This window comes from Poecilia reticulata, chromosome 16 (genome assembly GCF_904066995.2).
Source record: "Poecilia reticulata chromosome 16, P_reticulata-male-v2, whole genome shotgun sequence".
Lineage (NCBI taxonomy): Eukaryota > Metazoa > Chordata > Actinopteri > Cyprinodontiformes > Poeciliidae > Poecilia > Poecilia reticulata.
The window spans coordinates 18,737,750-18,752,292 of NC_088845.1; the positions used below are offsets into that span (position 1 = coordinate 18,737,750).

Below are 14,543 nucleotides of genomic sequence, written 5' to 3' on the forward strand. Positions count from 1 at the left end.
TCTCAGGGGTTCTTTAGAGAACATTAAAGAACAAGCAGCATCATGAAGATGAAGGTAAAGGAAGCCCGGTGCTAGATCAAGTCATATTTGTGTTTGAATAACAGACTTGCAGCTGTAATTTCAGCACATTGACCCAACACGGGAAATTGTATTTTGCAATTTTCAGTCTCCTTGTCCTTCCTTTTCACAGTTATTCATTCTTTTTTTGGTCATCAAAGAAAATTTCAATGAGACGCACCAAAGTCTGAGGCCGTGAGTACTTCTGCAGATTACTGTATTATCTGACAACACTACACGATAATTATGCACTCACATCAGCGCTGCTCTTGCCATATTTAAGGATCCCCTTGTCCAGGGAGAAGTATCTCTGTAAGGAGAGAAAGTGGCAGTGAATACACGCGATGTAGCCGGACGGATGTGCAGCGTTCCTGACAGCAAAGTGGGAACTCTTCCATAACTCTGTAATCGTGGCCGAAAAAAACCTCATGATGATGTCTGTAATTAATTTTTCGACAGCAAGATATTTGTCATCCCGGACTCTCCTCTTGTGTCTGCCTGCCTTTATTACTCGTCCTCTCGCTCAGAGTCACTCTTTCTCTTCCACCAAATGTAATTCTCAGAGCTCTTATTGTACATCACAAGAATCAGACTGGTGAAAGCCCAGAAACCCGACTTGAAGTCAATACTAAACGCAGTATAGTAACCAACAGGCCATCAGCTAATGCATCTGAGTGGAGCACCGAGACATCTAAGCATTATCTTCCGAGGAAAAGCTTTCAGACTGAGTGTAAACAGGCGCTGACCCCCCCGGTCACATGTGACGCTTTCCAAGGGTGGAATCATCTGCTGCATAAGCTCATTCAATTAGTTCAAAGCGCCCATAAGGCGTGTCAGCAGGTCTGGAAAAGCAACATGAAAATTGTGAAGGAAAGATGTAAAATTGAATTGACCTTCAGTCATTGTGGCTGGAAATAATTCACTCCAAAGGGAAGCATAGCATATGAAAAGAAATTTAAGGAGCTTGAAATAGTTTTATTTTACCTTGTGCCAACCCTTCATGGGCCACTTCCTCCTCTTCAGCATGTAGCTCTCCTGTTTCTGTGGTTCCAGGACATTACTGACCCCCACACGCAGACCCTCCACTATTTCCCAGCTATCCTGCAGGCACAGATAGAAGAAAAATATGCAATTGTGATGCATCTGCTAAACGTCGTTATGATATTGATTACAATTAATCCAGTTCATCCTCATAGCATCTCCACTATTAGAATACACTGTACATCAGGCATGGGCAGTAAGAGGGAACAAAGCCTTTCCAGTTCACTAAATATATATGAACTCAGCTTAATGCCAGGCATTAAGCTGAGTTTTAATGCATGGCACTTAATGGCATAATGGTCTGTCAATTGTTGCATCCTTTGAAGATGTGGTATTGCACTGATGCTGTGATGACGACTGCAATTCAATACATTGTGCTCTAAAAACTGTATTAACCTAAATTAATCAGGTCAGACACAGAGGAGACAGACACAGAAAGTTTTAACTTGCGGTGCAAAAATCTTCAAAGTTCTTAAACCTTTTCATGCTTTGTTGTATTACCATCACAAACTCAAAAGTATTTTTTACTGTGATTTTATCAAAACAAGAGCGCATCGCAGATTACGATACGAGGATGTTTTTCACCAGCAGGCATAGGGAAGCTGATCAAACATACAGGAGAATCCGGTAAGAAGCCCTCTAAGATCTAGCAGAAGACTTCAGATTGGGGTTCAGGACAATAGACCTAAAAATACAACCTGAACTACAATGCAATGCTCAGAAGAATAGTCATGTGGGCCAGTCAAAGTCAGATCTGAATCCCATTTCAATTTATGAAAAGCTAGAAAATTGATGGTCACATCTTGCCCCCTGCCCCCAAAAAAAACAACAACCAAAAAAGAAAACGTGTTTAAATCACAAAAGTGTTTGAAAATGATGCGTCACTTTTCTTCAACTAAACAAATGTATCTTCTTTTGAACTCCATTTATCCAATTTAAATACAACACAAGTTGTGGGTGTATAGCCTCACAAAAACTGAAGAAAGTTCAAGGAGAACTGATACTGTAAGAATCAAAATCCTGCTTTGATTTGTTCCATCAGTCATCGGAGGGCGATTGCTGTCGAAACAAAGTGTCCAATGAATGACTGTGAACTTTCACCTCATGGTCCCATTTTACAAAATTAGCCTTCTGGTCGGGTCTGACTGTTTCCTGACTGAGATTAAAAGGTTTAAGTCCAAATCCCCAGCAGGTACAAATATTGAGATGATATTTTGTCATAAAACTAATCCCCACAGCCATGTTTGGGTTGCAGCAGTTAGATTTCCAGGAAGGCTTTAGAAACGCTAAGAGGAATCTAGAATATCTGTGTGGCAGGGGTGGTATTAGTATGTGGGAACATGGGGGCTTGGCCTAGTTCAGAAATAGTTGAACTTGATATGAATGCAGCAAAGTTTATAAGTCATTCGACATTAAAACAATATAGGACGTATTAGTTTTCTGCCTAGGCTGGGTTTCAAAGAAAAGTGATTTTTAGCAATTTCAACAAAATGTGTACCACCCTCTATTTGGTTGAATATTGTCTGTCAGAAGTTGACTCAAATAACTACTGTTAGGTAGTGCAAACTGTGCATCTGTAATACACATAATTTTATGTCATCATTTAAGGTTCTGTTTGGTTTTAGGTTAAGATTTGTCTTGATGTCAGATAGAGACCAATTTCTTCAACAGCTCTTCTTGTTCGCTCTTTCTGTGTTTCACATGATTTTGGTTTGCTCCCTGCCTCTTTGTCACACCAGGTATCTGTCTCTAATCAACCACCTACAGGATCTCTGTGATAATCTCCTCTCTATATATAGTCATACAGTTTTATTTGTTGCTTACCTGTCATGCCTTTTTGGTCCTCAGTAGTGCTTTATTCATCTTTGATTGTTTGGGTTTGCAAATAAAACACCTTGCTTAGGCTTCTATTCACTTTTTCTAACTATTCCGGTTTCTCGAATTATTTAAGAATAAAGCCAATTTCCTTAACTAGTTGTCCCAAAAGTTGGATTTAACATCACAATATTTAAAAGTACACTGTATCCTGAACCTTTTATTTAATATTATGGTTTTCCATCACCTTTATCATCTTCTCCTGCTGTTCTAATTAATGAGGAACCCAACGTCTGATCAGTTTTATAATATTTTAATGCGAATATAAAGCTAGATTGCACAAGACAGCTAAACCTTAAATGTTTTTGTGGCACTGGTTCCCTGTATCTGCAGTAATCAGAGAGGAAATGGACAGAGAAGGAAGGTGGGAAGACAGGGAGCAAAGACCCCTAGGCCAGGAATCGGACCCCAGATGGCTGAATTAAGGTGTAATGGCTTCCATATATGGGGCGCCTGGTCTACCTGCACCTCTATCCATCGTCCTGCCCCAGGGACAGGGACAGCTGACGTCATGCTGGAGTGGGCTAATTGTTAAAGCTCGAAAAAGATGTTGCTCTGAGCAAGCAGCAGTCAACTATGACTTAAATGCCACAGCTATCATCAAATGTAGCTGCATGATATTTGCCCACTGTTAATGTTTTTACGTCACGGCTGTTTAGACAGGCATTGGGTGTTTGAAAGCAGTCTGAAATGACTTGCACATTGTTGTCTCAGTGCATGCCCGTCCCAGTTAAGCTAACAGTATCTGTCAGGCAGGGTGAATGCTGAAGGTGAGAACATCTAAAAAAAAAAAAAAACAAACAAAAACATGAATGAGGACAGACAAGGACAAAACTGGTGGACTGCTCTTTGAGTTTCCCCCTCTCAGTTTGTCATGAGCCCCTCCTCTGACAAAGTCACACTGTGACTCATTATTGTAGCACACTGACTACACACTTCAAGGTCAACAGACTTCTCAAAAAGAAGCGGTGATATGGAGCCCAGAGGACAAGGGCTTCCTACTAACGCTACTTAAACGGAAATTGTAAATTAAATGTTTCATAGCAGGCTAATTTATTGTTTGTCCTTAAGCACTAAGTCTTGACCTTCAAAGCTCTATACTTCTGGTCCCAACTTCTGATTAAATAAAACAATGAAGAATAAATTGTTACATCCTCTGTCCATCCATCCATCCATCCATCCATCCATCCATTTTCTTCCGCTTATCCGGGGTCGGGTCGCGGGGGCAGCAGCTTCAGAAGGGAGGCCCAGACTTCCCTCTCCCCAGCCACTTCTTCCAGCTCCTCCGGGGGAATCCCAAGGCGTTCCCAGGCCAGCCGAGAGACGTAGTCCCTCCAGCGTGTCCTGGGTCTTCCCCGAGGCCTCCTCCCGGTGGGACGTGCCCGGAACACCTCACCAGGGAGGCGTCCAGGAGGCATCCTTACTAGATGCCCGAGCCACCTCAACTGGCTCCTCTCGACGTGGAGGAGCAGCGGCTCTACTCTGAGTCCCTCCCGGATGACCGAGCTTCTCACCCTATCTCTAAGGGAGAGCCCAGCCACCCTGCGGAGGAAACTCATTTCGGCCGCTTGTACCCGTGATCTCGTTCTTTCGGTCATGACCCAAAGCTCATGACCATAGATGAGGGTGGGAACGTAGATCGACCGGTAAATCGAGAGCTTCGCTTTTTGGCTCAGCTCTCTCTTCACCACGACGGACCGGTACAGCGCCCGCTTCACAGTAGACGCTGCCCCAATCCGCCTGTCGATCTCCCGTTCCCTTCTTCCCTCATTCGTGAACAAGATCCCCAGATACTTAAACTCCTCCACTTGAGGCAGGACGACCCCCCTGACCCGGAGAAGGCACTCTACCCTTTTCCGGCTCAAGACCATGGCCTCGGATTTGGAGGCACTGAGCCTCATCCCGGCCGCTTCACACTCGGCTGCGAACCGCTCCAGTGAGAGCTGCAGATCACGTTCCGATGAAGCCAACAGGACCACATCATCCGCAAAAAGCAGAGATGCGATCCTAAGGCCACCAAAACGGATCCCCTCAACACCTCGGCTGCGCCTAGAAATTCTGTCCATAAAAGTAATGAACAGAATCGGTGACAAAGGGCAGCCTTGGCGGAGTCCAACTCTCACCGGAAACGAGCCCGACTTACTGCCGGCAATGCGGACCAGACTCTGACACCGGTCATACAGGGACCTGACAGCCCGTATCAAAGGGCCCGGTACCCCATACTCCCGGAGTACCCCCACAAGGCCTCCCGAGGGACACGGTCGAACGCCTTCTCCAAGTCCACAAAACACATGTAGACTGGTTGGGCGAACTCCCATGCACCCTCCAGGACCCCGCTGAGGGTGTAGAGCTGGTCCAGTGTTCCACGACCAGGACGAAAACCACACTGCTCTTCCTGAATCCGAGGTTCGACTATCCGACGGACCCTCCTCTCCAGGACCCCTGAATAGACCTTACCAGGGAGGCTTAAGAGTGTGATCCCCCTGTAATTGGAGCACACCCTCCGGTCCCCCTTTTTAAACAGGGGGACCACCACCCCAGTCTGCCAGTCCAGGGGAACTGCCCCCGATGTCCATGCGATATTGCAGAGTCGCGTTAGCCAACACAACCCCGCAACATCCAGAGCCTTAAGGAACTCCGGGCGGATCTCATCCACCCCCGGGGCCCTGCCACTGAGGAGCTTTTTGACCACCTCGGCGACCTCGTCCCCAGAGATTGGAGAGCCCAGCCCAGAGTCCCCATGCTCAGCTTCCTCAACAGAAGGCATGTTGGTGGGATTGAGGAGGTCTTCGAAGTATTCCGCCCACCGGCCCACAACGTCCCGAGTTGAGGTCAGCAGCGCACCATCCCCACTATAAACAGTGTTGGTGCTGCACTGCTTCCCCCTCCTGAGACGCCAGATGGTGGACCAGAATCGCCTCGAAGCCGTACGGAAGTCTGTCTCCATGGCCTCTCCAAACTCCTCCCACGCCCGAGTTTTTGCCTCAGTTACATCCTCTGCTCTCTGCTAAATATTCTTGCTTTCAAAACCTGAGAGCCACCGTGGCTCTTTCTCTTTGCGTGTCTTGTGCTGATTGCAACAGGTGGATCAAGTGCACTACTGTCACAGACTCAAGCCATCTCTTATCTCTTGCGGTCTCAGCTGCTTCTTCCACAACTTCACTGCCAGGTTGGAGAGTCAAACACCTGCTGCCAGGGCTTAATCCAATATTTCATTGTTTCGGATGGCTGGATTTGCAGTAATCCTCCCTTTTTCCCCTTTAACTCCCAGGCTTTCTGGCCTGTCCACACTTGCATGATTCACCGTCCAAATCCACTCTGAATCAGTTCATCTCTCCCAACTTACATCAGCCCTGCTTTATTCTGCTTTTCTGACTAACAAAGTCTACTGACTCATTTCCTAATTTGGATTCAAATGAAATCATCTTTGTAAATTAAACTCCCTTCTAAATTTGGACATGACATAATTTTTCATGAGTTACAAAAAGGAGCTTTGTCTGATTTAAGCTTACAGGGTAGAGATCTAAACATACCCCCTTGCATAATTGCAGAATAATTTTTTTATTTTGTTTTTGTGGTTTTCTGTTAATGGAAATACCTTCTCAGTTTCTCCATTTGTTATTCCCATTAAATGATCACTCCAAAGTTTGTCTGGTGGATAATGCTTGAATGATATTTAATTGCTTACATCTCCTGAAAGGAAAGTCTGTTCTGTAGCAGTAGTTAAAATTAATAGGTCTGCTGAAAGAGGCTTGAAGCAAAAAAAAAAAAAAAAAAAGAAATAAAATCTATTGTTTTTTCAAATGATTTTCTGTTTGCCTGGCCCTGACTGATCAGCCTAAACATAAGATCTACAGGGTCCTGCTAACAGCAGCGCATGCTGTGGAGTGGACAAAAGAAGAATGTTTCAATGTTTTTTTTTGTTTTTTTTAAAAAAAACATTCTTAAGAGATTTTGGTTGATATTGAACGTAACAGGGTTTCTACAGATTTGTCGACTTAGCATCTGTGATGTAACTCTCCAACTCCACCACATAAAGATGCTTTACTGGACTGAGATCTGGTGACTACAGAGGCCATTGGAGTAAAGAATTTTTTTTAAATGGCTCATTTGTTACCAAGGGGTCCATGGGAATAAAGCATCCTACCTCCACCACCATCAGCCTCCAACCACTGAGCATCAAGAATAGAGTTTTTGAATGTCTTGGTTGTAACATGTGTCTAACTATTTGAGTCTTCCTTTTCTCCTGATACAAACAACTGTGACTCACTGGATATTGTCTCTGTCTTTGAACATTCCCAGGAAAGTCAGCTCCAGTGTCTCGAACATAGCTGCCTGCCTAAAGCAACCACACCACATCCTCATTGTGATCCTCAGTGTGGGCTTCAGTGAGCCCGCCCTCAGCTACAGATGCCTCAATGCACTAAGTTGCTGATTAACTTCTGTTGACAAGCCGTTGAAAAGGTGTAACCAGAAAACTTCTCTTGTTACACTACAGGAAGGGTTTCAACTCGAGTCCTTGAGCATCAGCGCCCTACAACTTACAGATGTGCTTCTGCTTCAACACGACAGAGTCATACAATCAGGTCATTAGCAGGACTCTGGAGAGCTCGACTGCATGCTGACGAGGTAATTCAGCCGTTTAATTCAGGTGTGTTAGACCAGTGACACATAAAAGTCACACAACGCTGGCCATTTGTTATTATCATTAACCTTTACTTCACCAGGAAAATTTCATTGAGATTAACAATCTCTTCTACAAGAGAATCCTGGCCAAGACCGGCAGCAGCACACAGAGTTTACAGAACATTCACAGCAAAACAGAGAAAGTTTGCACTGTCATAAACAAATTAGTTGAAAGAGTCCTTGAGAACAAGACCTCTTAACTATTGACTGTACTGAGAGATTTGTGATCATGTTTAGTCATCCTCACCTTGTGCCACAGACATTTTTGCTAAGCTGATTTAGGTAAGTTAGCACAAAATAAAGAGCAGCTGAGTCATACCAAGTCTCTTCTTATTCACCATGCAAACTGCTAGCTGAGAAAATCAGTCATCAAACATCTCTCCCTTCCTCACATTCAAATATTGTGAATTGTGTTACCTGTCGGCTGTCTTGCTTAGACGAGGAGCTGCTGTTGCTCCTCGATAAGGAGGGGATCTTCTGTGACATGGCTGAGTTGTGCTCCTCTGAACTCATCCTGCTGCCGTCTGGCCCGTTCAGGCTATCGCCGGATTACGAAAGGCATTCCCCTGCTGTAAGAAAAAGAGGGTGAAGAGTTGGTCAGAAGAAGAGAGAGCAGCAAGAAATATGCTGTGAATAGGAAAGTCCTCTAAAAGGCTTTTAGCGTTCACTGAAAAATGCATAAGGTTATTCAAAGTGATTAGTTTTTCCATCTCGGTGTAGCAGAAACGTGGTCTTAAATGAGGAAACCTTCACTCCGCTCTCAGTATCGAGACAGCAAAATCGAAAGTTAGGACTGGGGGACATAAATTAGGGAGCAATTGAAGAGACCAGAGTATTAAATATTTCATACTTTACCATTTCAGAGGGTGATGGATTGTCAGCAGCTAAGATCCCATAAATCTAAGGTACACACTTGAAATGCATACGCACAGCAGTGCGGGAGCATATACTGTATTCAAAACTGAGGAAAAGTATTGAACTACTCTCTGCCATTATGATACAAAGTGGCCTCATTTTGTTTGCTGTGTATGAAAGTGGCGAAATTATGAACTGTCCAATATAAAATCTGGACTAACAGCTAAAGTCTATCATCCAGTCAAAATGTGCTTATTTTTTGCTCTAGCAAAAAGACATCAATAAGAAAATACATCATTTCAGTCAGACATGCAAATACTACTCCATTTGCATAAAGTGGAAGGTAAAAACACATTCTAATTAAGATTAATCCTCCCTTTAAGACAGATGATCCGTACATTTGCTATGACTCATTTCACATTGTATCTCCATAATGTGGAAATTAAAGACAAGTGGCATGTGTAGACACTCAGTGAGATGTGAGATCGTGAGTGAAATGATCATTTCAGCAGAGGCTAAAAATAAATGGGCATCTTAAAGAAATGTCAGCCTTGAGTCCTTTGCCACACAACCCTGGGATCTTATTAAATAATGTGCTCATTATTTGGCAGAATCAGAACATCAGTGTTTTGCTAATTTAATCTAAGAGGTGGTTTATCAGCCTCTGCTGATCAACATCCAGGTAGTGTTTCTGCATATTTTATGAAGGAACAAGCAGAAGGTTAGTTTTACCAAAGGTGTGACAAAACATTGATTTTATGGGTCATTAATCCCCTGCTCATCAATGTGTGAAGGGACCATCTGTAAGACTCAAAGACGCAAGAAGCAAGCTGGTCTTCAGGTTCTTAATCATAGTGGCTTTGGTGTGTAGAGTACGGTGAACCACTTCAACGAATTCAAAAACACAACATTAACATAGCACAATTACAAATGACAAAAACACAACATTAACGAAGCACAATTACAAATGACAAAAACACAACATTAACGAAGCAGAATTACAAATTCAAAAACACAACGAAGCACAATTGCAACATTAACAAAACGAAAAGGTTATGTCCCAGTTGGAGACCTGAGAAATCGCTGATTGGACGACAGTGCTTTTGAACCGGAAATTATCGCTTGAGCGGGTCGGCCCGTTGTTGCGATACGCTATAGCGTCCGCCATATTGAAAGTGGCTTATCTGCCAGCTCTGCTCTTTATGGACCTGTCCTGACGAAATCCCCCGGTTTCCGCGCTGCTCTCTGGATTAATGTACTTTCAGTCCAATTCAGGTTGGCTGTTATATAATAAATTATTTTAATCTACATAAATTATACGAAACATCTTCAGACAACTGACGTACCTTAAAGTAACCATGTTTGACCACAGACAAACAGCGATTTGTCTTGCGAACTTCTACGTAACCATGGCAACAATAAACAAACGGCAAAGGCGCCCGTTACAGGTTTCTAATTGCCTCTCCTTCTTTAGAAAAACAACACAGTATAAAAAAAGTTAGCTAAACCAAGAAAATAATCAGAGCAGTCAACTGGGGCAATTTAGTTACAAAGGAAATATTTCTTGGTTGTTTAGAAGCTTGTTTCACCACGGAAATGCACAGTAATGGCCACAAAGTCAAGAAATTCTGCTCGTAAATTTACGTTATTATCTTTAATTCTTACCTTTGAAAAGAATAGGCAGCGGGTCCACTTTGTACTGTAAGACGGTTTAAAGCAGTCCACGCAGCACGTTCTCTCCACTTCCACTTTTAAGACGGCGGCGACGTAAGTAGGACTCAGCGTACGTATTCATGCCAGCTACTTCTCAGGTCTCTCACTGGGGCATACCTCATACCTCTGTTGTAGCGTTTTTGTAATTTGTAATTGTAATCTAGCTTTGAATCTGCCATCTTTGAGCTACACATCGGCGCTCTAGTGTTAGGCAAAAAAAAAAACAATTATAATAATAAAAAATAAAATAAAATAAAACGATCAGTAAACACCTCTGTCATAAAATAAAACGATCAGTAAACACCTCTGTCATGTGGTCAAGTCGCACCAGTTCTTCGTCTCTGAACCGGAGGAGGCGGTTAGAATGAATCCACAACAATAGATCAAAGAGGCTGGACGCAGAAAAGAGACACAATGTCAGGGCAGAACATTTTCCAGCTCAATTCATTCTAAATGCCATTAACTAAACCATGTCAGGAAAAAAAAAAAAAAAGCTAAGATTCAGACAACAGTGATTTAGACAGCACTATATGCTGCCTTTCTGTTAATCCACTGCTTTCTTACTATATTTGTATGATTTATTCATCCACTTTTCTTCTGACCAGACCAACTAAAGGTCTGTGACACAGTTCAATTTCAAGGTGTAATTTCTCCGGTCTTTCATCAGTGTGACAGTAGCGTCAGACATCAGAACTCCAACAATTACCCCATTTCACTGATGATCACATGCACTGTGCACTCATAGTGAAGCATCCGCTTGCAGAATAGCTGTGTTTGAAGCAGGAATGTATGGATGCGGCTTTACTTTACTCAGGTAGGATGAAGAAAAACGTGAAAACACAAAGATGAGAACACGTAGGCCGACATGGCGAGATGACAAATTCTACTGCATAATATTATTCATTTAAAATGGATTACATTTGTTTTCTTAATGGTTTTATTGGTGCTAGTGGCCTTTACTTGAGAGTGATCAGACAGGAAACTGGGTAATGAAAGAGGGGAAAGACAAGGTCATCAGGCCGGGACTCAAGCCTGTGATGGCAGCGTTGAGAACTAAGGCCACCGTAGCTCATCCCAAGTTACATATGTGCGAAAAAATATATAAACTGTAATGTTTATAGTGGAGTTTCAATGTGTGAAATGTGTCTACGAAGAGAGGAAAAGAGGTTGGATGAGTTTTAAGTAGGCTAAATGAATGGGGTGAGCTTGAGGTAATATTTTATTGCTTGCTAAAAAATTACAGGAATATCAAATGCCAATGATGTGGGTAAGGATTTTAAATACAGTAGTCAGGGAGGAGTTTTCCAGTTTCTCCTACTGTCAGACTTGTGTATGGGTTTTAAGCACCATTATCGCGATTCTACAAATGTGGAGAAATTGGGCAATAGTGAAACTTATAGTTTTTTTCACTGAATTGATGATTACTGTTTCAGACTGTGTGAAACCCCTGCTATAGATCTTCTCTCAGGTTTAATGACTATGTTGTACAAAACAAAGGGACATATATATATATATATATATATATATATATATATATATATATATATATATATATATATATATATATATATATACCGATGTTCGTTTTAAAGCCACATCAGAGACAAAAAGATAAACGCTTTGCGCATAGAGGGGGATCACATCTTTTGAAAACTTCAGCAATGTGTGGGTGGGCATGTAGCCACTATTGTTTCATAATGAGAAACCAGCATGACACTTGGATAACATCCGTGTTTAACTAGCAAAACCTAACTGCTCTTCTTGATTTTCTCACTTTGTGTGTTTGCTTAGCTTCCGCAGAGTAGTTTAACATAATTTAGTTCATTTTTGTCATTAAGAAGGTAGGAATAGGCACAAATTGTGCAGCCAGTAAAGGATGGCATAACTAGACTCCCAATCAAGAATTTGGAACTTGGAAGAAAACTCTGAATAACACTTGCCAAATATAAATACAGTTTAAATCGCATGGTGATGCACTGAAAATGTTAAACCTGCCAGTTTGTGCGTAAGCATATAAACAAATAGCTAAATAAAAGTACAACGTAGAATGTGAAGAACTATATACCAGAATGACTGAAACACAATGTTTGAAATATATATATATATATATATATATATATATATATATATATATATATATATATATATATATATATATTAACTGAACGTCTTAGCTTCGTCTCTCCTCAGAGCTCCAGGTCTAGGAGGGGAACCCAGACTGGTCCGTTCATTTCTGGAACTTCCCCTCAAGTCTGAAAAGTCTAGAAAGGAGACGAGACGGAAGTAGTTCAACCCAGATCTATTTCTGGTTGGTTCACAAGGTTGAGGTGTTCAGGGAATAAACTGGTTTCCCTAAACATCCATCATCTGTGAGCATGTAGACAACCCTAGCAAAATTGGGTGTCTAATGTTTAAACTTAGGTAGAAATGTTTTTAAGCCTTGTGTACTGTGGCCCCCAAGCATCTGGCTCGTTTTGATTAATTTAATCAATGGCTAATTAAGGGAGATTGGACATATGGCCTCCGTGTTATATTCCTTAAACTCTTCCTTAATATCTTTAATTGCCAGAAACTTTTCAAAGTTCTCCTCCACAGCTGATGCTTATAGTGGAGTTCTTTGAAAAAGGCAAATGAGAGACCTGTTTACGAGCTCTGCAAATCTCAGCCTAATCTCTCCCTATGCTGTCCCAAGCACACAGCTATAAGCCAAAAACCTTCCAGTCTAGCTCCTCGGCAGTTCCTGTTACAGATGTTCCTCTGTCTATCCACCGTCTCCAGAGGCTGCAAGAGCAGCACACATGCCCAGCAGGCTTTCAGGCCTCATTAGGATGTGACTCACCAGAATGAGAGGCTTTTGGTCGAACCCCCCACAGTGAAGCTTTCATCGGAAATAGAGTCATAAGTTGTAGAAATTACAGTGCTTAATCTCCTATTAGCAGTAGATGTGACAGTGTTTCAGAGAAGTTGGGTGGGGATGGACTCTCATTTCTGAGAAAGGATGAGAGGAAAGTAAAAACAAGAGTGCAGGTTTGCTAGAGTTTAGTAATTAGGAAGGAAAGAAAAAAAAGAAAAACGCCTAATGCAGTTCTAGAAGTAGATGCGATACAAGAAAAGTTACCAGAACGTCTTAAATTTTTGTAAATATGCAAAATGTAACGACTATGGGCTATCCTTATCAGGGTGTTTCACAAAGTAACCAGTGTTTATGTAAAAGCCGAGCAAAGTGCAGATAAAAGTGTGAATCAAAACCCCATTTTAGCAGGCTATTCAAGTTGAAGTGAACTCTTAACTGAATCCCTGCCTCGTGATAATGCCTCAGCGAATGAAGCAGAAGAAAATCAATGTTGATTTAGTAATTCCTCACAGGTCAAACGTCGCTCTAAGCCCCTCTGTGGTCTTCAAGTTGTGCTTTCGGGTGACAAACAAATGGTCTCTACATATGCCACACAGGTGACATTGTGCTTGGTAACAATGTTATTTCTGCAGCCCACCAGCAGTTCTTGTCAGTCGATTCTTCTTGTTTAAACTGATTAGTTGCAATGTAAAAAGTTGGTAAAGTGGGTGGAATGCAGTCATCCTCTCGTAACCGGGAAGTTATTTTTGTATTTATTTATTGCAGCTATGTTAAATTTGTTAGTGTCAATTCTCCTTTTTCTTTTTCACTTCTCTTAATGTAGTTAATTGTAACCCTTTGTGAAAGAAAGAAGTGATAAATTGTAAAGTGTGAAGAACATCTGGCATGGATTTTCACAGCAAAATAATAAGGAACGGTGAGGTGTTTAGCCCTTTGTAGAACTACCTTTCACTGTGATTACAGCTAAAAGTCATGTTTTCGTTGTTATATAAACCCCAGATCTGTCGAGTGTACACCTAATACTTGTCCAATGTTTTTTCCAGATTCTTCCACCCGAGCTGGGGATCTCTCCAGCTCCTTCAGAGTAAAATTGAATAAAAAAAATACATTAAAAAATAAATAAAAATAAGAATGAAATGTGGACTGATATGCAATATTACTTTATGCACATTCTCTAATAAGTCAGGCTGTCAGTTTAAGTAGATGACAATGTCTACCTAATTGCCATACTCTCTCCATCTTCAGATGTGTTGTACAGGGCTCCATATTGTTTTAATAACCTAAGCCTGGCCTTTCTACTGTGCTTCTTGGTCTATATGAAGTATTTTGTCCTTGAACAGAGCTCTGAGCCTTTCACTGAACAACTGAACTTACACTGTGATTAAAACACCTGCAGGACTTTGTGTTTCCTTTTGTTTTCACGGTTGAAAGAGCAAAAGGAGCTGAATAAATGTCAGCCAAA

The 14,543-nt window shown here is 41.9% G+C and overlaps 1 protein-coding gene across 5 annotated transcripts in view; it reads right to left on the reverse strand.

Moving 5' to 3' along the window:
- osbpl3b (oxysterol binding protein-like 3b) overlaps positions 1-14,543 on the reverse strand; it is a 42,886-nt gene that overhangs the window by 19,557 nt on the left and 8,786 nt on the right. For 2 of the 5 annotated variants that reach the window (XM_081597497.1, XM_008432515.3), the window contains exons 1-4: positions 10,180-10,471; positions 8,077-8,228; positions 1,042-1,158; positions 314-367 (exon numbers count right to left, since the gene is read on the reverse strand). In XM_081597497.1, coding sequence (XP_081453623.1) covers positions 314-367; positions 1,042-1,158; positions 8,077-8,172 — 267 coding nt within the window. In that variant the 5' untranslated portion in view covers positions 8,173-8,228; positions 10,180-10,471. Of the gene's footprint in view, positions 1-313; positions 368-1,041; positions 1,159-8,076; positions 8,229-9,860; positions 9,958-10,179; positions 10,472-10,531; positions 10,620-14,543 lie in introns of those variants that run through there. The other 3 variants (XM_008432518.3, XM_008432517.2, XM_008432516.3) reach the window with 3 other exon arrangements.